Source organism: Coccinella septempunctata, chromosome 2 (assembly GCF_907165205.1).
Source record: "Coccinella septempunctata chromosome 2, icCocSept1.1, whole genome shotgun sequence".
NCBI lineage: Eukaryota > Metazoa > Arthropoda > Insecta > Coleoptera > Coccinellidae > Coccinella > Coccinella septempunctata.
In genome coordinates this window covers 34,434,857-34,459,890 of record NC_058190.1, presented here as the reverse complement: position 1 = coordinate 34,459,890, position 25,034 = coordinate 34,434,857, and the positions used below count along the sequence as shown (strand labels likewise).

The window sequence follows — 25,034 nt, the reverse complement described above, 5'->3', positions numbered from 1 at the left end:
ACTCGACGGCCGACTACAAGTCTGCTAGACAGGAGCCGACGGATTCTATGATCACATCTGTAGTGTCACGTGTCGCATGTTTTTCAGATTGTCACATTGGACGGAAAAATAACTGACGGAAATGTAATAAAGGTTTTTGTCAAGCAATAAAAAAAGGTTAATCAAAGAATTATTACATTTTCCTCAAGCTATTAAAAATAATATCATAGTGTTGATTAAATCTCAGATTTCGGCAAAAACTAGGAAAACCAAGTGAAAATTCGAAAATCCTGGTTTTTCTTATTTTAATTGGAGAACGATTTATGACATACGACTAATAGTTACATTATCTTATGATTCATCAATGCTTAAAATTATAAAAAAAGGTGTATCATTTAATGAAAATCAGCGTCTCATGAAAAAGACTGATGAGGAAGTTAAGTTTTCACTATTTTCCGTGATGAAATAAACGTTTACTCAATGTTTAAGGACATATGTATCTCGTCCTTATAGCATGGTGAAGTTTTTGTACATTCCAAATTGATTACGAAGAATAGGAGGTGAATTAAGTAACCTGGATATATATAACCTCAAACTGAAAGGATTTACATAAAAAACAAATCTGTTTACCACAGAGAGGACTTTTTCCACTTAGTAAGTTAATATACATATGAATTTCGATAACATTCACGCAAAATTCATTTAGAAAATAATTTCTGATTTTCAGTTCAACTTGGACAAGTTTTCTCAGCCTCAATGTTACAATTTTAGCCATTGTATATAATGGAGAAGGCAAGATATCATAATTGTGGCTCTCCATATAATCAATTCCCTTCTATTATGATCGTGTAAAGAGCCAAGAAGTTCTGATTCGAAAAATATTGCTCTCTTTCATCAGCTGTTTCAGAACATAGTAGGAATTTTTCTCATAAATACTAATACTTCATGACAGTTTCGATAACGAATCTTCAAAATTTAGAAAAAGCAACTATAAACTGAGAAAAAAGGATTTATTTAAAGAAAATCTCAAAATCCCCTTGAAAAATGACAATGATTGCATTAACTTTCTACTTTGAACTGTCATCACCATGTCGCTGCAATCTACATTTGAATTCCCTATGAAAAGTGCCTCTTTGTGCGCCTAATTTTTCGTCGTATCAACAAATAAAGTTGAGGGCTGGTCATCACAGAAAGAGGCTACACACAATTGACCGTGTGAAAAGCATATGAATGCTACAAGCACTCAAGGGTAGCTTCCGAAATTTTCTTTCGTTAAAACTTTCTTTGAAGTATGAAGAAGGTTTCAAAGGAAAAGTGAATAAAATCAGTTCAGCTGTTTTTACGTCATGCGATTACAACGCAAACGTATCATCGAAAAAATTTGTGGGAGTGAAATGTGTTGCAATTTGGCGTTATGTCAGAGCTATGAAAAGTATTGTTTTGACATAAGTGACCTTGAAAAATGTTTTGTGTCTTAGTGAACAGCTCTGTTCCCTTAACGCCCGCTTTTCCCGATTCGTATTCCTAGGGGAAGGCGATAAACCGAATTAGGGGAAGGAGAACGGTAAATCAGAAGCGAATCTAATAAATTACCGGCGGGGTAATACGAAAATTACAAATTACCGTTACGATTCCGACGTTCCAATAATCAAATCCGTCTGGCTATACCAGAACCGGCATCAAATTTCAATAAGCCAATAACTCGATTCGAATACGGAGTTGCAGACTTCTCTCTCGTCATGTCCGACTGTCTGAAACATGCGAAAATCTGATCAGACCTAGCAGCCCTGTCAAAGGAGCGATTTCCATCCCGAAAGACAGGATGCGGCCAAGAAATATACCCGGCCGCAATTAGAGCGTTCTATCGTATTTCATCCCTAATTATGGGAACTCCATTATTGCAATAGCTTCCTGGGATTTGTTTATAACAATGTAACCGTCGAAAACGTACAGGCCAACGAAAATAATTGGACCGATTGTTCGGCGGATCCATATTCATGGTATAGTCGTTAATCAATTAGTTTAATTGCGAGTTTATACTGTTGAAATTATCCTAATTAACGTGATTATTTTCGTTCTGTCGGATTTGATGTTTAAGCCATAACGCTTTGTTCGAGCTCAAACGACCGGTTCTTTTGTTTGTTTTCGTATGGAAGAAAGGGTAAAATCGAAATTCACAATCGCTATTACATCAGATAAAAATTTGATAATCGTGCTGGAACAAATAGGTCAAAGATACAATTATTGAATGAATTATTCTAGTGGTTATTTCTTCATAGAGTATCACATACCTGACCTGAAAATAAATACAGCATGAGTCTTTGACTCGTACGTATATTTTAACAGTAGATTCTTGAGGTCAAAAGAAAAACTTTTTTCCCATATCATTTCTTCCTATTCGGCCCTGATAAAAAGTTATAGATAATTTAAGTTTTCATAATGAGCTGTGCCATCCCTGGAGAAACAAAATTCCCTTTAGAATAACTAGCTAAATTTGTGACACTACACAACCATGGATCTTTTAAACAGAGTGGTATTCAGCCAAAGTACCAAATTTTTGAAATTTCACAGATACTTTTTGATTTTTGAACATCAATTTACTCGCAATATACGAGAAAATATGAGAACTACTTTTATTTTACGAAACGTTCAAATATTCATTAGATAGCGTCCAACTTAGTTTCAAGAGTTGGGTTCTTTGAATTTTTGCTATTTTTATGGAACGTAATGGTCATAATGAGAAAAATGAAATACGTTGGTGATATCTTGTGTTCGAAAAAGATTAATCAAATTAATGAAAAACTATATTCCGAAATTAATTTCATTCGATAAAACCGTTTGTGAGATAAAACTAAAAATAAATTTTTTTATGGTTTTTCATTTTATATGGTATCTTTTTTTAAACCTAGCGGATTCGGAAAAAATGGAAAAAAGAAAAAAGTGTTTCTTTCGACCTCAAGAATCTACTTTTAAAATATTAAAGACTCACCCTGTATTAAATTTCACTCAATTTTGAACAAAACGATTAAGTGATGATCAAGTTTTTTTATAAACATATTTTTTACACGAAGGGTTGAATTAATTGAATTCGAAATTTTTATTTCTTATGTATTTCTAGATTTTCGACATACACTTGTGATTGATGTGATGGTACGTTTGCTATTTAAAAGCATAATTTAAAATCGAGTTTAAAATAAAATTGACCAGCACTTTTCTACAAAATTAGTGAGTTACTATTTACCTGAAAAATAGAAAAAGATCACCAGACCTTTCAGCAAAAACTTTTAATTTAACATGACAACAAGAATTTTCTTCAATATTTATTTTCCAAAACTTATTAACAAATAAATAAAACAAATTAAAAATTATAGCATAACCTAAAAATTATTTAAATACCTGTGGACCTTTGTATAGTAGTTGTTTACATTCTGGAAATTCCACTTACCCATGCCATCTGTAACAAAAATAAATAAAATTAAACGATATTCAACGGAGTTTAATTGTTTTGTATATAATTTTATCGTAGACCTCATTAACGAAGTAACGTTACGAAAAACATTTTGTTCCACATTCCGCTGATGATTGTGGTTAATTAATTAATTCGGTAAATATGAAAAGTTATAGTTGAAATTACAACCATTTACTCAATTGGCTCAGGGTTTATTCTCTTCATGAATTTCTAGCGAGGGAAATGAATTGCTACAGATTTATGGAATGTTTTTTCCGGCACATTCATACATTTGAGTTATTTTGGTATTTAATATCAGACTCATTACCCAAGAGAAACCATGATGGCTCATTTGTTTGAATTTTATTAGCTCGTGAATCGAATTGTGGAGAAATTTTCTGAATTCTACATGAGGAAACAAAATTATTTGATCCCTAAATAAATGTTCCAGACCTTCTTGAGTAACCAGGCAGTGAGGTAACTTGAATGCCCGTGATCAATCCTTAATTTCATGCAAATCTTCGCCTTGCTAATTAACGGAAGAGGCATGAAGCTTTATGATTTCCAGGGCCAGAATTGTAAAGTTAATATGTGTAAAGTAACTTGGATATAATGTGTTCAAATTTCTTCTCCAACAAATTTCATTGCTAATTTTATGGCCTATACACCCATTCGCGTTACAACTCATTTATTTTTTACTTCTGTTGTCTGTGGGCTAAAATACCGCAGCTGTGGTTTTTATTTATTTTCGTTAATTGCGCCACAGCTATTTAAATTTGGACGGGTATTGGTTTCACCGGCGGATCTCAGGGGGCAACTTCTTTCAGGCCAAAGTCTGACAGAAGGCGTGGAAATGCCTCAAAATATTCCTTTCTTGAATCGTAACATACAGGGTGTTTTCAGAGGTGGGGATTTTTTGAAAGAAGGTAGAAGGCTGAGATACAACCCCTAGAACTTCGACAAAATTTCATTGAATTTCAAGTACGGTACTGTGGAAGGTGACTCCGGCATTGCAAAATCGAAACAAAACATAAACATATGGCTCGACAATTAATGGTTCATTGCCAAGTTCATCGAATTAGATGCATCAGGTCACTTTTGAGAGAGTCATAATTGTTGTATCGTGCAATTTAGGGTGAAAAAAAATGTAGAAAATCGAGGCAGTTTCTTGAAAGTGCTTATGTTAGTTACGTTGAAAAAGTGCTTTGATGTTTTCCTATTTCATCCCATTTTTACGACTATTGTTGGAATGTTCGAAAAAGAAAATTGTGATGCACATTGTGAAAAAATTCGTGAATAATTTAGACGAACATTATTGGTGAGATTTGAAGTATTATTCTATTTTTTACACTTGTGTCCTAAGTATCTTCTGTCAGTTGGTATCGAAACGAGCCATTTCATAAAATCGTGTGAGTTACTAAAAATAATGAGAACAATTCGGCAACCATAAGTTTCCATTTTCATTACCACGTAAATATCGAACTAGCCAATATCCTAAACGAAACCACATGGTCGAATCAGGAGATAATTTTTCCCACTGTTTTGCGATAATTCAGCTAACAAACGGTCTAGGGTCGTATAAGGATCTATTTCAGTAAAAATTTTCAATTTTTTTTTTCAACTTTGTCATTTTGAAAGTTTTGTATAGGTGATTTTTGGTGAAACGCTTCATTTTGACCAGTTCTACCTTCTGTTGAAAAAAAAAAAACGTCAAATACACCCTTTATATCTCTTCTGATGCAGCATATAGTAATTTTCGGGGACTACTAGTACAAGGTGAATTTTTGTGGTATCTCGAAGGTAAAACAAAATTGAAATCTTTCCGAAAATAACTCGAATGAAGTCAGCATTCCTGAAAGCCCCAACCTCACCGAGCGGATCCAGTTCTTAAATGAAGATTTCCCACGGAAAAAAATAGTTTTTTTTTTTTAATTAAAACATGTCATCTCCAGATGTCGAAACGTTCCTTAGGGTTCGAGTGTAGGCCGAAATGGCGTTCGTATCACCCAAGGCATTTCATTTTTCTATTTGTGCCGCTGGAACTGGTCCCGCAAGACAAAGACGGACGATCGGCATTCCTGCAGATCGACTATATATCACTGAATCTCAAACAGTGCACTGCATGCGCCAAATGTCGTTATGGTTACATCGAATTTCGCTAGACGTACCGTGACGACTCTGAGGTGTCAGATGGTTTTCGACTTTCATCTTTGACGCTCGCAATTCGACTGGAACTGGAAGGCTGACAAAAGAGACACAAAACGATGCTGAAATGAGGTTAAATCATCGATTTTTTCCACCCATAGAGCCAAGCCATAACTGTATAAATTGTAAACGATAGAAGAAAATCAATTGAATTTATTTCTATGAACATACACACCAGTAAAAACAGCCAAGATATCTTCATCAAAAATGATGGTATTGAAGTGCCCGTTATAAAGAAAAGTAGGCGGAACTTCAAAAATCCCACTTTGTAGAGGCCGACATAATGAAATCGAAGAGTAGATCATCTGTGCCGTAGGTCAAACGAGATCTCGTCTACCGGTTTTCTATGTTCGCGAGTTTACCGCCCCGGCCATCGATCAAGTCCGACTCGTCTGTTTGGGGACCGCTGAGTCCGTATAATGTGAAAACATCGTCGCCAGGCCGCGACTTCTAAAGGCTATTTCAAAAATGCGTTTGTCGCCCGCGACCGACGCGAGAAATGAAAATAAAGCGATACGTGAAGATGACGTGGCTCGTATTTACAATTAACGCCGATCGTGTCCGTGCACACGGTTTTTTTTCCGCCGTGATCGTTCGAAACTCAGTGATCTTCGCCCATAGAAAATGTCTTTGATGAACGCCATCGACGTGCGGGCTAACTGTATCTGTGTATATGGAAACGTGGGGAAAAACTGTTGTATCGCGCCTGCTTGAAATATTCAAACTATGGCTTTGGAATTTTTGCTAATTAAGCGTAGCATTTAATCTATGGATATAAGCTCGTTTTTAAGCCGATTCCCCGCTCAAAAATGGCCTGCGTTGACGTTTCAATTTTTCATTCGTACACGAGTCGATTCGTTGATTACACGTTTCTTTACACCGTGCATTCCTTCGATGTCCCCGAGGAAAAAATCTGCATCTGTTTAATCGATGGCCGCGATATTAACATAGAATGAAACGATGGCATTGAAGTGCTTCTTTTTTCTCGCATAGAAAACATAGCGAACGTCGTTTAACGAAGAAAGTTTATTCGAAGTTTGGCAGTCCCTATTCACAAGATTAATATTTTTCTGCCACCGCGATAATGGAAGTGCGAGATAAATTGGATTGGTTTCAAATGAGTAGAAATAACTCGAGCTAGTATTTAAATACAAGACGACAAAACCGTGAGTCGGTTTGAAAAGTATCCAAAATAATCGATGGGGAAAAGTTCGTTGATCTTGTGGTGCGTTGGAACCGAATAAACGTAAACAAACGCGAACACATCCTTATGTAGATGAGCGAGCGGAACATCGGACTCGAAAAAAGTACACGCTATATACGTTTTGTCAAATTGATTTCTGGGAAAAAAGATTCCCTTGTCAATTCGTCCTGACAGTCGAGATAATATCGGCTCTCCGAGGATGATATGTAAATTTATGCGTCAACGTATTTTATTTTTGTTCGTTTGTCTTCTACGTCCCTGATCGATCAGGGGCGATCTCGGATAGATCCTCATAAAATTCGTGGTCACCCACGTCTGCACAACAGCTGCTCAAAACAACCACTGAAACAACCTGCCATAGAAGCTTCAGAATAGCCACCAATCTCGAATAACAATCACAGACTGACAAGTGTCTAGTTTTTCAATACATTCATTACAATATTCATATGCGTAACTAGGAAGTCCACAAGGAATTATTTCGAGGAATGAAAACGACAAAAAAATACAACAATAATGGAAAAACATAGAAGACAATATGAGAACGAAACCTTACTAATTTCTCTGTGGTCTGAACCGTTAGGAAACAATCGAGATTTCGTTTTAAACGACGCGATTGTTCCACGAAATCCATAGAGCCGTGTGACAGCTCGAAATGAGCACCGACGTTCGAACTTTATGTCACGTGGAATAATAAAGAAATTTCAATTAACAATTTTCCATTACGGAGCGTCATTCAATTATCGTCAACTTTCTCGACTATGAAAAATCCCGCGATAAAATTTCGCAGTTACATAAATTTGTTACGTTTCTCAATTTATTTTACGTCCGACAATATAGAAGCAGTACTCGGGCTACCCATAAATGATCTATTGTTTCCACATCAAATAATCACATCGTAACATACCTCATTGGTTATAATAACAGTAATAATACGCTTCCAATCCTATAACATAATTACTGACGTGCCTTTTTGCAGACTTTGGCGAGTGGTTATAGTTAGATTGTTTTCTGGAAGAGGTGACTTAGGCTTTACTACTTCTACAGCTAATAATGGACACAGAAAGTTATTCACCAAAAGAGTTGATATGGGAAATTCGCATATATTTTCTCCATTCACCTCATATTTTCACATATAAACGTGTAATCTTTAATTTCTTTCGAGATCTGCCCAGATAAGATATTGTACGACTTCTGTTTCGTCGTAACTTACAATTAGCGATTACTTCAAGTAATTCACGTCATTCCATCCAAGTACTTCATCAGATTCTACGCCGATGTTCAAAACCAACGGAGCAGATCATCTTGATTGATGTACTTTGTAGTGCAGAATTTCAAATGTATGGGAAACAGCTATATAACCGTTTCCTCAATTTCTGCAATTCAACATTAACGCAATGGGAAAAATTGCTCGTGCTTCATGAGCATAGAGATCCCATTAATATGAAGATAATTCAAAAAGAAGCAACCTAACCTGTAAACCGAAACATAATTGACAGAATCCTAACCTCAATGTGTCAATTTTGACGTGAAGGGTGGACATACGCCCAGAATTCTCGGCTCGTGTTCAACATCAATAACGAATGTTTTCCGAATGAGAAAATCGTAGAACAGGATCAGGGTGTTGGTCGTATATCGTGAAACGAACTTTCATTTGGAATTATAGGCGCAGTTACTATTCGTAGTGTTCCTGACGAAAACAATACGCGAAGGTTCCTGCTATTGACGAAAAGAGGCATAAATTACGAGGCTTTGCGTGTTCCTAGAATCCATCCCCCACTTTGTGAGGGCTGGACAGGGTGTGATGGCAATAACCGGGCATTATGGACTTGGAACATGCATACCAGCTAACCCACACCGCCTGGGGAAGGTGCAAATATCCAAGGTAATCCTCTGATAATAACGTCTCTGTTGGAATTATTTGGATCATAAGGGTTGCTACCCCCGGACGCAGCGGCGTATCCGGAGGGATGAGCATGAGCTGTAATAATGAGATATGGACAAGTTATTGCTTTGTTTAAATTGGGGATTACCAAGAGTAAGGTCGGACGGACTGTGGCCTAACAATAAGAGTGCACTGTTCTATACCAAAACGCATTTTTCGATCTTCCATTCCATCAAAGTCAAATGGGAAAAACCTTTTGAACTTTTTTTCAGTTGAGGAAAGAGATGATAGACCAATGGGGCCAAATCTGGTGAATAAGGGGGGTGTTCTAGTAATTCAAACCATAAAGCACGAATTTTTTGCATGGCAAATTGAGATTTGTGTGCAGTGGCGTTGTAAAAACCTTTAGATAGCTCTCCGCGTCTTTTCTCTTTAATTTTGTCCCGTAGAGTGGTCAGTAATGTCGATTAGTAATCTCCGGTTATTGTTCTACCCTTATCCAAAAATCAATCATGATTACTCCATGGCAATCCCAAAAAACTGAAGCAAGAACTTTACCAACGGATTTTTGGACACGAAACTTCTTAGGTCTTGGAGAACCAGAGTGTCGCTATTCCATCGATTGTTGCTTTGTTTCTGGATCGTAGAAATGTACCCAAATCTCACAAATAGTAACAATTCGGTTCAAGAAGTCTACATCGTTTTCAAATCGAGCAAAAATCGAACACGATGCTTCTACCCTTGCACGCTTTTGGTCAACATTCAAACATTTGGGGATCCATTTTGCAGCCATTTTCCTCATGTCCAAATTGACCTGAACTTTATGATGAACGCGTTCGTATGAAATATTCAGTGCTTCAGATATCCGTTTTAGCCCAATTCGACGGTCTGATAAAATCATGTCATGAACTGCATCGATATTTTCGGGGACTGACACAGAAACTGGCCTTCCCGATCGGTCATCATCTTCAATGGAAAATTTACCTCTTTTGAAGCTTGCAGTCCAATTTTTCACAGTCGCATACAAAGGACATTGATCACCGAGGGTATTAAGCATATCTTCATAAATCTGCTTACCTCTTAACCCTTTTAAATACAGGTACTTGATGATGGCTCGATACTCCAATTTTTCGATTTTCACAATTTCGGTGGACATCTTCTTTCTTTTAATTTATTGCGTAACTCTGGTTTACCTTTTTGGCATAAAACTCCACATTGACACTTCTAATGAGTTATTGTTCGTTGTTATGGTAACACAATATTTTTTTTTATGCATGGAACTGGTCTAGGCTAACTAGATATCAATACATTCTCATATACAGTACACTCGCGTTAATATGAACACGCGGTCATATGAACCACTCCGTAATATGAACACAAAATTTTTGTATGGACTACCTTGTAATATGAATAAAGTAGAATCTCACTAGTATGAACTTGTTGTAACTTGTCTATCTTATTCCAAGGAATGAATTTGTTTTCACGATTTCTCGTTAGTTTGATTGAGATACTTACCCTGAAAAACATACATAAAAAAGCGGTTTTATCGAAATTTTTCGCGAAGAAGACTCAGTCTAAAATAACATCATTTTTCTCCACAAAAGATAAGTCATTATAATTAACTTAAATTTATTATTTTTTGAATATCTGATGGTTTTTCTTTTTCAGCAGACTTTTTATGTATAATTATCATCGATATTTTTGTACTCAGTAAGAAAAAACCTAGAGAACCTGTAAAAAAATTATTTTTCTTGACCTTCAGAAATATGAACGGTTCCTGTAATATGAACAAGCCGGATTTTTTGTGTTCATATTATCGCGATTGTACTGTATTGCAAAAACTTGGTAACAAAAGACGTGTAATTTTTCTTTCATATTTATACTGAAGTTTTCATTGCAAGTCATGGATTTTCAAATCAATTTTCAAGGAACTCAACTCTTGTCGTCTGAATTCGAAAAAATTAACATCGAAACAGCGGATTTTCCTCTGGCTGAAGCCAGAAGTCGTTTGCGGCGAATTCGGGCATTCCAACGGCGATTATTCGGCTCATGAGAGACTAACGCAATTGTTATGTGTTGATCAAGAAGGAACGAGAGCACGAGCGCCCGTTAGGGGGCGTAATTGCGGACCGGCTATTGCTTTTTTAACCAAATACCGGGGGCGCCAAAAGAGCGCTCTTACAGATTACATCTCTCCGACTAGATTATTTTCAAGAACAATGCAGGCGAATCCCTCTTCTCGCGCCTATCCGCCGAAACGATCGACAGACAATTTCGCCTCCTCGGCGTTCAGAAGAAAATTGTTATCACAACCTGTTAGCTCCTTTATGTTCCGCATTGAATATCAATGGAGGAAATTAAAAAATGGAAATGACGCCCTCGCCATTAGCTTTTTATCTCGTTATTGAAGACGGGGAGAGGCCGTGATGTAATCTTGGCCCGAGAGAAAGATGGCACATTTTGGTCCATTATGATGACGGAACAGATGTTCTGAGAGCTTCCACTTATTTTTTTTCACATGCATACAGAAGGGTGAGGAGGGTATTAAACGGTTACGTAAAATGAATTTTTAATTCGGCCATAGTTTGAAAATGTTTATGCAGAATGAGTCTTTTACTTGTGTACAGGGTGAATCTATGACAGGTTCAAATATTTTAACAGTAGATTCTTGAGTTCAAAAGAAACCCTTTTTTCCTATACCATTTTATTCGATTCGGCTCTGATAAAAAGATATTGGCGAATCCAAAAATCTAGACGCCCTCTGCCGACTGAATTCCGAAACTACTTTGTCAGTACTGCAAAGTCAAAACAAGTTTTGTTTCTTATGTTTTCTCTTATCACACGTTGTCCAACAAAGCATTATAATTATTATTTGGAGAGGTTATATTGGGATCATTGTCTGGGTTTCTAAATAGAAATATTGATTCAGAAAAAATATTGGAAAAGGTATTTATACCAGTGCTTTCAACTGGCAGGAGTTAGGTTGAACGATTTTTCTTTGCGAGAGTTTTCTGCTAAATCCAATTGGCGATTTAGAAATACAATTCCATAATTTTCATACTTCCAAATGAATGCTTTTTCTCATCTGTAAAGCTTGTTCCATGAGCTTAATCATATTTATGTCTCTTGATATTTCAGTATCAGGAATACCTATATCATAACATGGAATTGAAATATTTCAAAAAAACTTCCACATAAACGCTTTACTTATCAAGATGTTTATTTTCTACCTCCTTCACAAATTCAGTATATGTTACCTAAACGTTATTATCTAGGTTTACTTCAAGAAAGAATTTGTGAAATAATAGGAATTGGATCACCAATATCATCGCTCGATTTTATTCCACAATTCATCACTTTCAAATGAAGTATTTCCAAAGAATGTTTGATCTATCTTTACGAAACTAAATCAATCAATTCACTTCCAATAATTTAGGTAAATATCTTGATCAACTAGAAAAACTCTGTTAAGGCGTATAAATCTCGAAGAGAGTACTGACAAACGTCAAAGTTTATTTACATTTCGCAGCGCCCTCAACGGTAATTGGATTCGCGAATAGCCATTTGAAGTTTTCATGATGAGCTGTGCCACCCCTGGAAAAACAAAATTACCTTCAGATTAACTAGCTAAATCTGTGACATTACACATCTGTGGATCTTTTATACAGAGTTGTATTCAGCCGAACTACCTAATTTTTCAAATTTCACAGATACTTTTTAATTTTGAAACATTAAATTACTCGAAAATAGAGTAATTAAGTCATTAAACGTGAAAATATGAAGAATACTTAATACTTTTATTTTACAAAACAGACAAACATTCTCTACATAGGGTCCAACTTGGTCTCAAGAGTTGGGTTCTTTGAATTTTTGGTATTTTTATGGTACGTAACGGTTATAATGAGAAAACTGGGAGACGTGAATGATATCTTGTTTTGGAAAAAGATTCATCAAATAAATGAAAAACTATATTCCGAAATTCGTTTCATTCGATAAAACCGTTTGTGAGATAGAACTAAAAATATTTTTTTTTTATGGTTTTTCAACAGCCTGTATTTTGAAAACCGAGCCGACTTGTAAAAAATGGTAAAGGAAAAAAGTGTTTCTTTTAACCTCAAGAATCTATTGTTGAAATATTTGTATGAGTCAAAGACTCACCCTGTATATTCCAAAAGGTCAGAAAACTATTTTTTCCTTCACACTAAACATACAGGCTGTTGAAAATAAAACGAAAATGTAGTTTTCAGTTATATCTCACAAACTATTCTATCGGATGGAATGATTTTCAGCATTCTTCATTGATGTGATCTTCTATGAATTCAAAATTCCACTCATATCTTTTTTATGACCATTACCCACTATAATATTAAAAGAACGTTTTCGAGTACAAAATTTGATAATGAATATCTAAAAAATTGGGTAGTTTGGCTTAATGCAACTCTGTTTAAAACATTCACAGAATTAACTTAACACACATACACATTACATATGTTTATATTCAGCTTGTTATTCTGAACCAAATTTTGTTGTCGGCATAGTGTTCTGTTTGTCAATTTACTTGGCGATATGTATTTGAATGTCCAGAGAAAATGTCATTCATTTGTTCATATCGAAATTAAAGATCAAATGGAGTTTGAATATAGTATGAAATGAAATGAACAACGATATTGAATGATTACATATTGGAGATAAACATCAGTGCTTATGTAGGTGGTTATCACCAACGAAGTTGCGGTAACTCATTTATTGCATTGTAAATACAACGTTCACTAAATGAAATGGAAAGAATGAGTTTATGCTGGCTTTTCTAAGATAATAGCTTGTTTTCAAGGTTAAAATGGTAGCTTCATCTAATGTTTGGAGAAACGTCAGTGTCAGGTTTCGAGGGGTGGCATTGCTCATTGTGAAAACTCTAAAAGACTTTATCTTCTTATCTAGGCCGAATAGGAAAAATGTTAAAAAACACGTGTTTCTTTTGACTTCAAGAATATGTCAAAGTACAAGTCAAAGAATCACTCTGTATAAATCCAAGAGTTGGACCGATCGTACCAAAGGGGTACTCGACAGTGTCAAGTTTCGCCTATGATCATAATGCTTGCACATTCAACTCAAAATGGAAAAAAATCCAACAACAACCACCACAAACGATCGTTTGCGTATATTTCTGTTATCGCCAGAGGAACAAATTCGTTTATGGAAACCCGAGTGGTTTGGATAATGCGCTGCATCGATCAAAACTAATTTGGTTGCCTTGTTCAATTAGGAGCTTAATGGTGTGTTTATCAAACCAACATTTCGTAAATTTTATCTTGAGATGTTTCTCTTGTAAGTGTTTTATCAACCGAACGTACATAACGTTTTTATCGTCGGAAATTGTGTTGGCGACTGGTCAACCCATATACTTAATTGATTCCGAATTAATCAATAAGAATGTAATATCAAAGTTCGTTTCAAACACGGATCCGCTACGCGACATTTCTGTTGGAAATCCCAAACTTCAAACGCCGCGGGTCTATAAAATAACCCTTCTCCACGCTTTTCCGCGTCCACATGGCTTCACTTCACAAATAACACGGGAAAACAAACATAGATATCCATCGAAAAGAAAAGACCCGAACACAGAATCGAATTTTACGAACTATAAAATTGTCGCGACCACAAAGGGATCAAAGATGCTTCGGTTATTTATCTAACTTTTATGATCAAATGGATGTTTGTATTATTTCAGGTTGCGTATTACGAGTAAGGCTGTTTTATTAGCTGCTTTGGTCGAGGAAAACCGCAGTGTCCGGAATAATCATATTGACACTTGGCATGTTCGACGTATAAATCACAGAAATAAGTTTGGAGAATGACGTGGAGAGGGAGCGTTCCAGTAATTTACGGCGGCCTGAATTAATACGAAGGGAGTAATCGATGTTTCACGGAATTCTGCGACAGGGTATCAATGCACAGTCCTTTGGAGAATTACGATGCGAGAGGCAAGACGTTCAGAAAACGTTGGAAAGTGCAAAAGGAACGAAAAAGGGAGAGATAGTCGAGTGTACAAGGTAAATAAGTAAAGTGTTTGATAGGGTCGTGTCTGGCGGACCGTACGGAATTTGCGAAAGGTTGACAGTGACACGGAGCTCCGGCGCCCCCATCAAATATTGACTCGTGCAGGAGGTGGCGTGCCATACATTTTTAATTAGTCTCCTTGTGACGTAAACGGGCGATTATGCAAATCTCGGATTGTCGGCGCAAAATCAAATTTTCCGGTACATTGATCGGGAATGCGAATGAGGCGATGCCTCCCTAGATCTCCACTTTGCCGAATTATTATTGGCCCATTCGGGGACCGTTTGGAATTTGAATCAGGTGTACCAACAGAATAAAACCGCTTATGTAAGCGGCGAACATCGGAGAAATGGAAGCGATGCACGTCTGACACGTTGCGACGTGCTGATTCAAAGTTTGCAAAGACTTCCCTACAAAATAGTTTATTTGATTTTCCACTACACTCCTGACTATATAGGGTGAGTCAACAGCTATCGACCTTTTCTCTGTCAGAAGGTAGAAGTCATTAAAATAAGTCATTTTAACAAAAATAGTCTATATAAACTATTCAAGATGGCTGAGCTACAACCCCTGAAAGTTCAACAAAATTTCATCAAATTTGAAGTACGGGAATGTAGAAGGTGACACCGGCATCGGAAACACTAAACAAATATGGTTGGACAATAAATGGTTCAGGACCGAGTCTATCTGATTAGTTGCATCAGGTTACTTGAAAAAATTGGAGTTATTGACATTTTTTAAAGTTCATTCTCGAAACAATGTCTTTGTGACCAACTGTAGGGTAATCAGAAAAACTGCCTAAGGATTATTGAAAACTGCAAAAGAAGTTGAGGTAGAAGTTCAAATTTGAATTTCTGATTTTTGACGGTCAATCTGTGAGCGGAAAAGAGAGTGGTGTTATCGGTGGTGTGGAAAGGTCTCTTGCGGGAATATAAATCTTGAAAACTCCGCCACAACTTCAGCGATTTTCCCGCAGTCTCCCTCCTTTTTTATGAAGGCCGCATATATCTCAATCAAAATCAAGACTTCCGCCGTAGTTTGTGGTTAGACGCCTGTTTTTAACTGTGTCGACTTCATGTGAGAAAGTTTTGGCGAGTTCGGTCGAGGGTCTATTACAAATTGGAATTTATTGCGATTTTGGATTATTGCTGTGGTGATTTGGACGTGGGAAGTCAAGAGCTTAATTAACGGATTCTTATCGTTTTCAACCGATATTCTTGTTATGGTTTACCAGAACTGTCGATTATTTAAAAATGAACAGGGGATACCGTTCTGGTAATTTTTCCGAACCCTGTATACAGGCCGAGCCTTTGACTCGTACAAATATTTTAACAGAATATTCTTGAGGTCAAAAGACACACTTTTTTAGAAAAATTCGTGAATAATTCAGACGAAGTTTATCGGTGAGATTTTGAAGTATTATTCAATTTTTTAGGACTCTTCTGTCAGTTGGTATCGAAATGAGCCATTTCATAAAATGGTGAAAAGGTACTAAAAAATAATGAGAAGATTTCGGCAATCCTAAGTTTCCATTTTCATTACCAGGTAAATATCGAACGAACCAATATCCTAAACGAAACCACATGGTCGAATCAGGAGATAAGTTTTTTTCCACTGCTTTGCGATAATTCAGCTAACAAACGGTCTAGGGTCGTATTAGGATCTACTTCAGTTATCATTTTCAATTATTTTTTTTTAAATTTGACATTTTGAAAGTTTTGTATAGGTGAAAAGCTTCATTTTGACCAGTTCTACCTTCAGTTGGAAAAAAAGCCATACCTTCAAATACACCCTGTATATTCGGTTGGCAATGCTTCAACAGCTTTTATTATTATTTCTTCTTATGTTTCTTCAGTAGCAATTTCTATTCTTTTCTGCGAGAACTTACCAACTCCTAACTGTGAAATGTTTGTGTTAAAATGTTCTAAATTAAACAAAGTGTTTCACATCATATCCAGAATATAACACACGAGTTAAGATTCACCCTGAATATCGGATCCTTAAAATCTTGAATGACGAATAAATAACCAAAATTGCAACTATTTTTCAGTCAATTTTCTTGAAAGTCTGGCTATTTCTCCAAAAATACTAAATATAAATCGATGGATGAAATTTGCAGCGTGTTCAATTCATATAGTGTGTCCAACATACGTTGTTTTTTTGTCTTCTCGAGAGTGCCGTATAGTCTGCGATATTCAATGTTCCCGGATCCCAATCTATCAGCTCGCATTATGCCTACTTATAACTTTTCTCATATTTTAAGCCCCAACAGCACTTCAGTCTAATGCGTCCGCATAATAGAGACTTTGCGCGGGGGTTGAATCAATAAGTGCAAGAGGCAGCCGCTATCGCAGAACTTGTACAGCCCCGTCTGTCTGTTCGGGGGGCAAATCTAATTTGTTGATGGTCAAGGAAGTGTTTTTGGCACGGAATACCAAATCGTCGGGTCATCGATGCGTGAAATGTCGACGTGGGATTCCGACCCTCGGAAAAATGAACGGGATGAATAATAAGGAGAGGGAAAACGTTGTTTTTATATTTCGCGATGGAGTGATCGGTCGGGAAAAATTACCGATATTCCCTTGTGTTTTCAATGCTGACTGTATACAGGATGTACTTGAAGACGAGGCAAACAACACCCCAGACCGTTTGTTGGCTGAATTATCGCAAAGCAGTGGGAAAAAACTCATCTCCCTATTCGACCATGTGGTTTCGTTTAGGATATTGGCTCATTCGATATTTACGTGGTAATAAAAATGGAAACTTAGGATTGCCGAATTTTTCTCATTATTTTTTAGTAACTTACACGATTTTATGAAATGGCTCATTTCGATACCAACTGACAGAAGAGACTTAGGACACAAGTGTAAAAAATAGAATAATTTCTTGTTCGAACATTCAAACAATCGTCGTAAAATGGGATGAAATGGGGAAACATCATAGCACTTTTTCAACATAACTAACATAAGCACTTTCAAGAAACTGCCTCGATTTTCTACATTTTTTTTTTACCCTAAATTGCACGATACAACAATTATGATTCTCTCAAAAGTGACCTGATGCATCTAATCCGATGAACTCGGTACTGAACCATTCATTGCCCAGCCATATGTTTATGTTTTGTTTCGTTTTTCCGATGCCGGAGTCACCTTCCACAGTCCCTTACTTGAAATTCAATGAAATTTTGTCGAACTTCTAGGGGTTGTATCTCAGCCATCTTGGATATTTTATAAGAGCAATTTTGGGTTAAACGACTTAGTTTGACGAGTTCCACCTTCTGTTAAAAAAAGCCTCACCTTTGAAATCACCCTGTAATTTGAACCTTGTTTAGTCAGTAGCCTTGAGGTATGTATCAGGGTAAGTGGAACTCATTTCGATCAATTTTTTGAAAATAATTAATTCAAACGCATTCTTGATTTTGAGAACCATTTCTTATTGATGTAAACATTGAAAATGGAGTCATGAAATTAGAAAATGTATCGTCACAGTAATAATACCGCGTATTGCCTCGTGACAATTTCCTTTTCAATTTTCCCGCCATCCCAGGCACACACAAACTCGTGAAATTATCCCGCATCGTTAAACCCTGATATAATGAACTCCTCATCGTAAAATCGAACGTGAAAGAGTATACGAGTCGTAAAGCGGCCAATAAAAAAAAAGGCAGAAGAGTGAATAAAGATGACGTTAGAATTAATAATAAAAGATGCGGAATTGGGGTATATCTCGTCGCGGCGTGCAATCAGTTTAGGCGATCGTCAAACTAGTTGGGGGGTAGTCGACGGGCCCATATGGGCCATTCGAAAGGTCATTGCGGAGTTATCTTATTGCCCGAACCGTAAAAGAGACTATACGGTGCTCAGGATTTGCGGTTAAAGCCGGGTAACGACTGGGTTATAAAGTTTATAGCGCATTACACATTCGACACCAGTTACCTTAATAAAACAGTTTCTCCAAACGCAAACCTCTCGTCATGGGACATCGTTCCAGCATCTCTTTTAGTTTTTGGAGGATCCCTCACTGCGGTCGTTAACGAGGGATCAATCAGCAAGTGGTAAAAAACGCTACAAGCTTCACACTAAGGTTCAGTATTAGTGTAATCGCAATGGAATAAGAGTATTCAAACTACAAAATAGGAAGGAAATGGAAAATAAACTGCTCCACAAGAGTTAGGGGATATCGTATTCAATCGTTTTTAAAAGTATGTAAACTTCGAGAAAATCGCTGTAAAATCATTGAAAACTCAATAACAACTTGAATCGATCCAATAAAAATCAGTATGAGACATTTCGTCAATCTGGTCGCCTTTCTTCTGAAGTTTGGTTCTTTGCATATGCTTATGAATGTTCTTATTTTGAAATGAAGTCAGTTTATCAATGGCTTCGATTTGAAACGAGTTTTCTGAAAATTCCAAGACGTAAATTAACAAACGCTGAGGCTAATAGGGCTATTGGAATGCTACAGGCTGGCCTAACTTAGGTTGTTGTAGCGGTAAGGCTCCAAGTCAGCCAAAGTGTGATATCTCGACTTTGGAATAGGTTTAGCGAGACAGGTGTTGGAAAGACCAAGGCTTGGTGGGCGACGAGAAACAACACGTTTCATCACCGTTTCGGCGAGAAGAAACCCTACATCTACGTGTAGAATGCTACGGAATACTCTTCAAAATGTAGATGGGGACCAAGTTTCCATCGAAACCATCAGACGACGTTTGAGAGAGGTGAATCTAGGTCCTAGACATCCATTAAGAGGAATCCATTAACACATGACCAGAAGCGTCAAAGACTGGAATGGTCAAGGCAACATATCAAATGGAAAGATCAATGGCGTAGTGTCCTTTTCACTGATGAATCCAGATATGAACGATTTTCAGATTCTCGAAGAATAAGGGTATGGACAATCCCACACATACCCCGTAATCGTCGCTATGTCCAAGAAGTCCATCCATTCCGAGGGGGTAGTGTTATGGTATGGGCCGGGATATGTTTCAACGGGCGCACAGATCTACACATTTGTCCTGGGAATATGACCGCCTTACACTATGGGGGGCAGGTCATTGACGATGTTGTGCCAAATTTTCACGCTGCTATTGGTGAAACTTTTCAATTTCTAGACGATAACGCTAGACCTCATCGTGCAGCCATAGTTGAGAATGCGCGCGAGGAGCTTGGTATTCCACATTTACCAATACCTCCGCACTCACCAGATTTGAATTGCATAGAACATGCATGGGATATGCTCCATAGAAGATTAGATAATCATCAACCTACCCCAGAATCCCCAAATGATCTGAGAGAGCTTCTGCCCCGTTTATGGAACCAAATTCCTCAAGAAATGTTCAACAACCTCGTGTGTAGTATGCAAAGAAGATGTCAAGCTGTTATTGATGCCCGTGGAGGCCATACATTGTATTGATAGTCTTAAAATGCTTGCATTCTCTGGGAAGAAAATTTCGTTATTTAACTCGATTTTTCTTAACCACCCTGTATACGCTGCAGTTACTGAAATAGAGTAAATGATGTCTTAACTCGCTATGTCGTGGTAGATTTTCGAATTTCGGACTAGTGTTCGAATATCAGCGAATTCTGCACTTCCATCAAAAATGGCTATATTTTTGGAAAAGTTGAACCTTTCACAGTATGACTTGACCGTTATCGGTTGATTATAGATCCAGCCGACGAGAAGGCGTAAAGCCAACTTCATTTGTCACCGGCCGACAAATTTTCGCTGTTAGGTAATTAATCAAGGGTCCTTTGGCACATTAAGGCCCTCTGTTATTTTCTCATACATGCAAATTTCTTTAACACACAAAGCGGCATGAAACGTCATTAGTTCGGATTCGAATTGAAATGTAAATGTATGCGGAACGAGATTAGATTGAAAAGCGGTCCGAATCGGGGATAGTTGTTATTGCTGCTCGAGTTAATGAACGTGGGACTTGTAGGAGGCCGGTTTTTCAGTTGTATCTGATCGCGTGGATCGTTGAAAAAATGTCGCGGCGCAACGAATTCTGTTCATAATATCGATAATGAAGCTTCGGAATCGGCTAGAAAAAAAAACAAAACGCCTTTAGTTTGAGATTTTGAAGGTTACGCTGCATACGCAGTTACAATTCGAAAAGTTGATATCAGATCAGTCATTGACTGATATAAATACAACAGTTCAACAGTAGATTCTTGAGATCAAAAGAAACACTTTTTTCCTTTACCACTTTTTCCGAATCGGCTCGGCTCAAAAGCTACAGGCTTTTGAAAAACCATAAAAAATGTTATTTTAAGTTCTATTTCACAAACGGTTTGATCGAATGAAATGAATTTTGGAATATAGTTTTTCATTTATTTGATGAATCTTTTTCGAACACAAGATATCACCCACGTCTTCCAGTTTTCTCATTATGACAATTACGTACCATAAAAATAACAAAAATTCAAAGAACCCAACTCTTGAAACTGAATTGGAAGGTATCTGATGAATATTTGAACGTTTTGTGAAATAAAAGTATTCTCCATATTTTCTCGTATAATGCGCCGTTTTCGAATAATTCTTTTACTGTCTGTAAGAGATGTGTTGCATAGACTCGTGCTTTGATAATTTCACTTCTTTAACTTCATCTTCTTAGGGTCCATTTTTACCTTCGATCATGCCATTAAATAGTATGTAAGTACATAAAAACCATGACAGGAATTAATGCTGAAGTTCCATAGCGTCTTACAATTGCTTGCAATTGAAAAAAGTGTTGAAATGGACCAAGGAAGAAAGTATCAGAAATTAGACAGATGACAGTCAAATTGCTATAAAAAATCACTGAGCTCTAATGCCATTGAAACTCATTAGTGATAATAGAAACTTGAACGGAGTTGAGGTTGATTTAACTTTAAGTACAGTACAGAGTAGAATGGAGTGGAATAGAATAGATAGAATAAAGAGAGCAAAGTAGAGTAAAGTATTGTAGAGAAGAGTAGAATATAGTAAAGTAGGTTAAAGCAGAGGGGAGTATAGAGAAAGCTAAAGTGTAGAGATGAAGTGAAAAAAAGGAAAGTGGAGGAGAGTAAAATAAATCAACTGAATAAAGTGGAGTACTAAAATTAGTCATACGAAGCAGGTGGCACAGCTTGAAACGAATTTGTACGCTATCTAATAATTATTTGAAAGTTTTGTTCAAAAATTAAAAAATATCTGTGGAATTAGGAAAGTTGGGTAATTTGACTCAATACACTGTTTGAGGATCCTCAGATGTGTAGTGTCACAGATTCAGCTAGTTATTCAGAAGGTAAATTTGTTGTTCCAGGGGTGGTACAGCTCATTATGAAAACTTAAAATGGCTATATATTTTCATCAAGGCCAAATCGGAAAAAATGGTATAGGAAAAAAATTGTTTCTTTTGACCTCGAAAATCTAGTGTTAAAATATTTATAAGAGTCAAAAATTCGCCTTTTTCAGTTCTTATAATGAGCTTGGCCACCCCTGGAAAAACAAAATTTGCTCCAGAATTACAAGCTGAATCTATGACTCTACACATCTGTGGATTCTTCAAACAGTCAAAAAATTTGTACATGAGCAAGTCAAATAGTCACCCTATACGTACATATACAGGATGTTTACTTAGATGATTCCTTCGCCGAAAACATGCCATACAGAAACTTGCGCATTGTTGCCAGTTCGCACCGGCTTGTCGTCGAATTTGGCGAAAATCCCTTCGCGACTCCGAAAGAATTTATTTTTCAATTAAACCCTCCCCCAGATCGGTCCCCGTCGATAACACGATGGCGGAATGCGATGGGATTTATTAAACCTCCCAACTATCGCCTCTCGCGAAAGCCCGTATAACTCCGTTAACGCCAAAGCCTCCCGACAAACTTTGAATTTCAAATTAGGTGGCCGAGGCTGGGGTGGCGGGCCATTTTTAAGGATTTTAAATTAGAAAAAACCCTCCGTCGTCATCGTGAAGTGTTAATTCCCGGTTAATGGAAAACGGTATTGAAATGGGGGTGTAGGGGATTTTTTTTATCTTCGCTCGGAGGAGGCGTTATGGCATCTCCGGAGGATAGCGGGAAGGAAGGCTCGAGGTGGGAGTAATAAAGGGAACTTGGTGGTTTAAGGCCTTAACCGTTTGAATTTTTTGCAGGTTGGAACTGTGGGACCTCTCCAATAAATTTGGGACTATTTCGGAAATTTGGCAACGTTGGTATTTGCATATTAGTCGGGATATTGTCCAGTAATATAAACAATCTCGGGAAGTTTTCTTAAAATCTTCAAAAACGGCTGTCTTTATTCACCTTATTCATCAAACTTCTCATTATTTTATTTAATGTGTTTTATTTTTTTAACCGGAAACGGTGCCTCGTACAGCAAAAAGTCAAGAAAAAGAATTTGCTCCAAATTAAATAAGGATTTAAATATTAATTTTAATTGTCAAAAAAACCAGTGGCGTATCATTTTTTATCTGAAAATATTCATTCTCGCTGCAGTACGGACGCCACTGATAGAATAAAAAAGAAACGATATTATGCAAAAAGTGCTCCTTGACGCTCAAAACCTATGTCTGAAATTTCATAAAAATATTTCAAGCAATTGAAAGCCCTAGTTGTGAATGCGGGGAATCAGAAGAAACCATAAATTATCTGGTTAATCATTGTCCAATTTATGAATATCAGGATTTTTTTAGGGCTTTACAAGCAGCTCCGAATCTTTTTCGCATAAGGTTGTGAATTTTAGGTCAATCTGACCTTATCTGAATTTCGTTGAGGAAAGGATCAATTTTTGCACTGCGAGATGCCCTTCAATATGAAATATTTCAACTCATTTTTTTAAAAGTTTCATCTCTTACAATCTACTACACTCACGGGGAGAAAGGGTTTTCTACTGGGGTTTTTCCCTTAGCTCTTGCATCATACACGAAACTGTATGGTGCCCCGTTACATATGCCGTATATACCACGAAGAGTGCAATTTACCAATAGCTGTTTTGCAAAAGGCAGTCCCAAAGTTTGTCGGGATTGACTGTGAGTTAAAACTTCTCCTTCTGCAGGTATATTCCTCCAAGTTTCGTTGGATTTCCTTCCCGGAATATCCCCAGAACGAGGGGGTGTTACGCGGAAACAAATAACTATAGAATTACCATTATTACGGCGTATTTGTAGTCGGCGCGCTCCTCAAGGGAAACGAGCGTCAAACCGCAAGACGTTCTTTGTGCCAAGATCACGTCGTTCCTCCTTTGTCGTGCCAGATACTCGAAAGTTGTTATCATTTCCCGGGCTAAGACGCTGCCGTCCACCGGCACCCCGCTAATTAAACACCCGGAGCGACGCCTCCTACATCTGATACCGACGACAAAAGGGGAGGTTCCGGCGTCTTGGGGCGATCCTTCGCAGAAATCTCACAAAAGTCAATTCGGAATATACAGGGTGGGCCCTTGACTGGTACAAATAATTCAACAGTAGATTCTTGAGGTCGAAAGAAACACTTTTTTCCCTTACCGTTTTATCCGTATCGTCTCGGGTTAAAACATACAGGCTGTTGAAAAACCATAAAGAAATGTTAATTTTAGTTCTATATCACGAAATTCGAATGAAGTATTTTTCAATAAATCCACGAACATAAAAAACAATCACAAATTGGTGAGTACTGTTGATTCGATCTCAATGTCATCCCATCTCGCTGAATCCGAGCGTTTGTTGTTTCGTGGAAAGGCAGTAGGCAGTACTGTACTCGAAATTCACCCAATTCCATTCAACTTTGAGGAATGGTATCTTAGCCATTTTCCTTTATATTTTTTTCCAAATCGACTAGGTTTAAAAGATACGGGCTGTTGAAAAACCATAGAGAAATGTTATTTTTAGTTCTATACCACGAAATTTGAATGATGTATTTTTCAATAAATCCACGAAAATAAAAAACAATCACAAATTGGTGGGTAGTGTTGATTCGATCTCACTCTCATCCCATCTCGCTGAATCCGAGCGTTTGTTGTTTCGTGGAAAGGCAGTAGGCGGTACCGTACTCGGAATTCTACACAATTCCATTCAATTTTGAGGAATGGTATCTTCGCCATTTTCCTTTACCGTTTTTTCCGAATCGGCTCGGGTTAAAAGATACAGGCTGTTGAAAAACCATAAAGAAATGTTAATTCTAGTTCTATATCACGAAATTCGAATGATGTATTTTTCAATAAATCCACGAAAATAAAAAACAATCACAAATTGGTGGGTACTGTTGATTCGATCTCACTGTCATCCGATCTCGCTGAATCCGAGCGTTTGTTGT

The 25,034-nt window shown here is 37.1% G+C and overlaps 1 protein-coding gene across 3 annotated transcripts in view; it reads right to left on the bottom strand.

Moving 5' to 3' along the window:
• Positions 1 to 25,034, bottom strand: part of LOC123307343 (homeobox protein homothorax) — a 220,057-nt gene that overhangs the window by 82,921 nt on the left and 112,102 nt on the right. For all 3 annotated transcript variants that reach the window (XM_044889606.1, XM_044889608.1, XM_044889607.1), the window contains one exon: positions 3,425 to 3,433. In XM_044889606.1, coding sequence (XP_044745541.1) covers positions 3,425 to 3,433 — 9 coding nt within the window. The remainder of the gene's footprint in view (positions 1 to 3,424; positions 3,434 to 25,034) is intronic.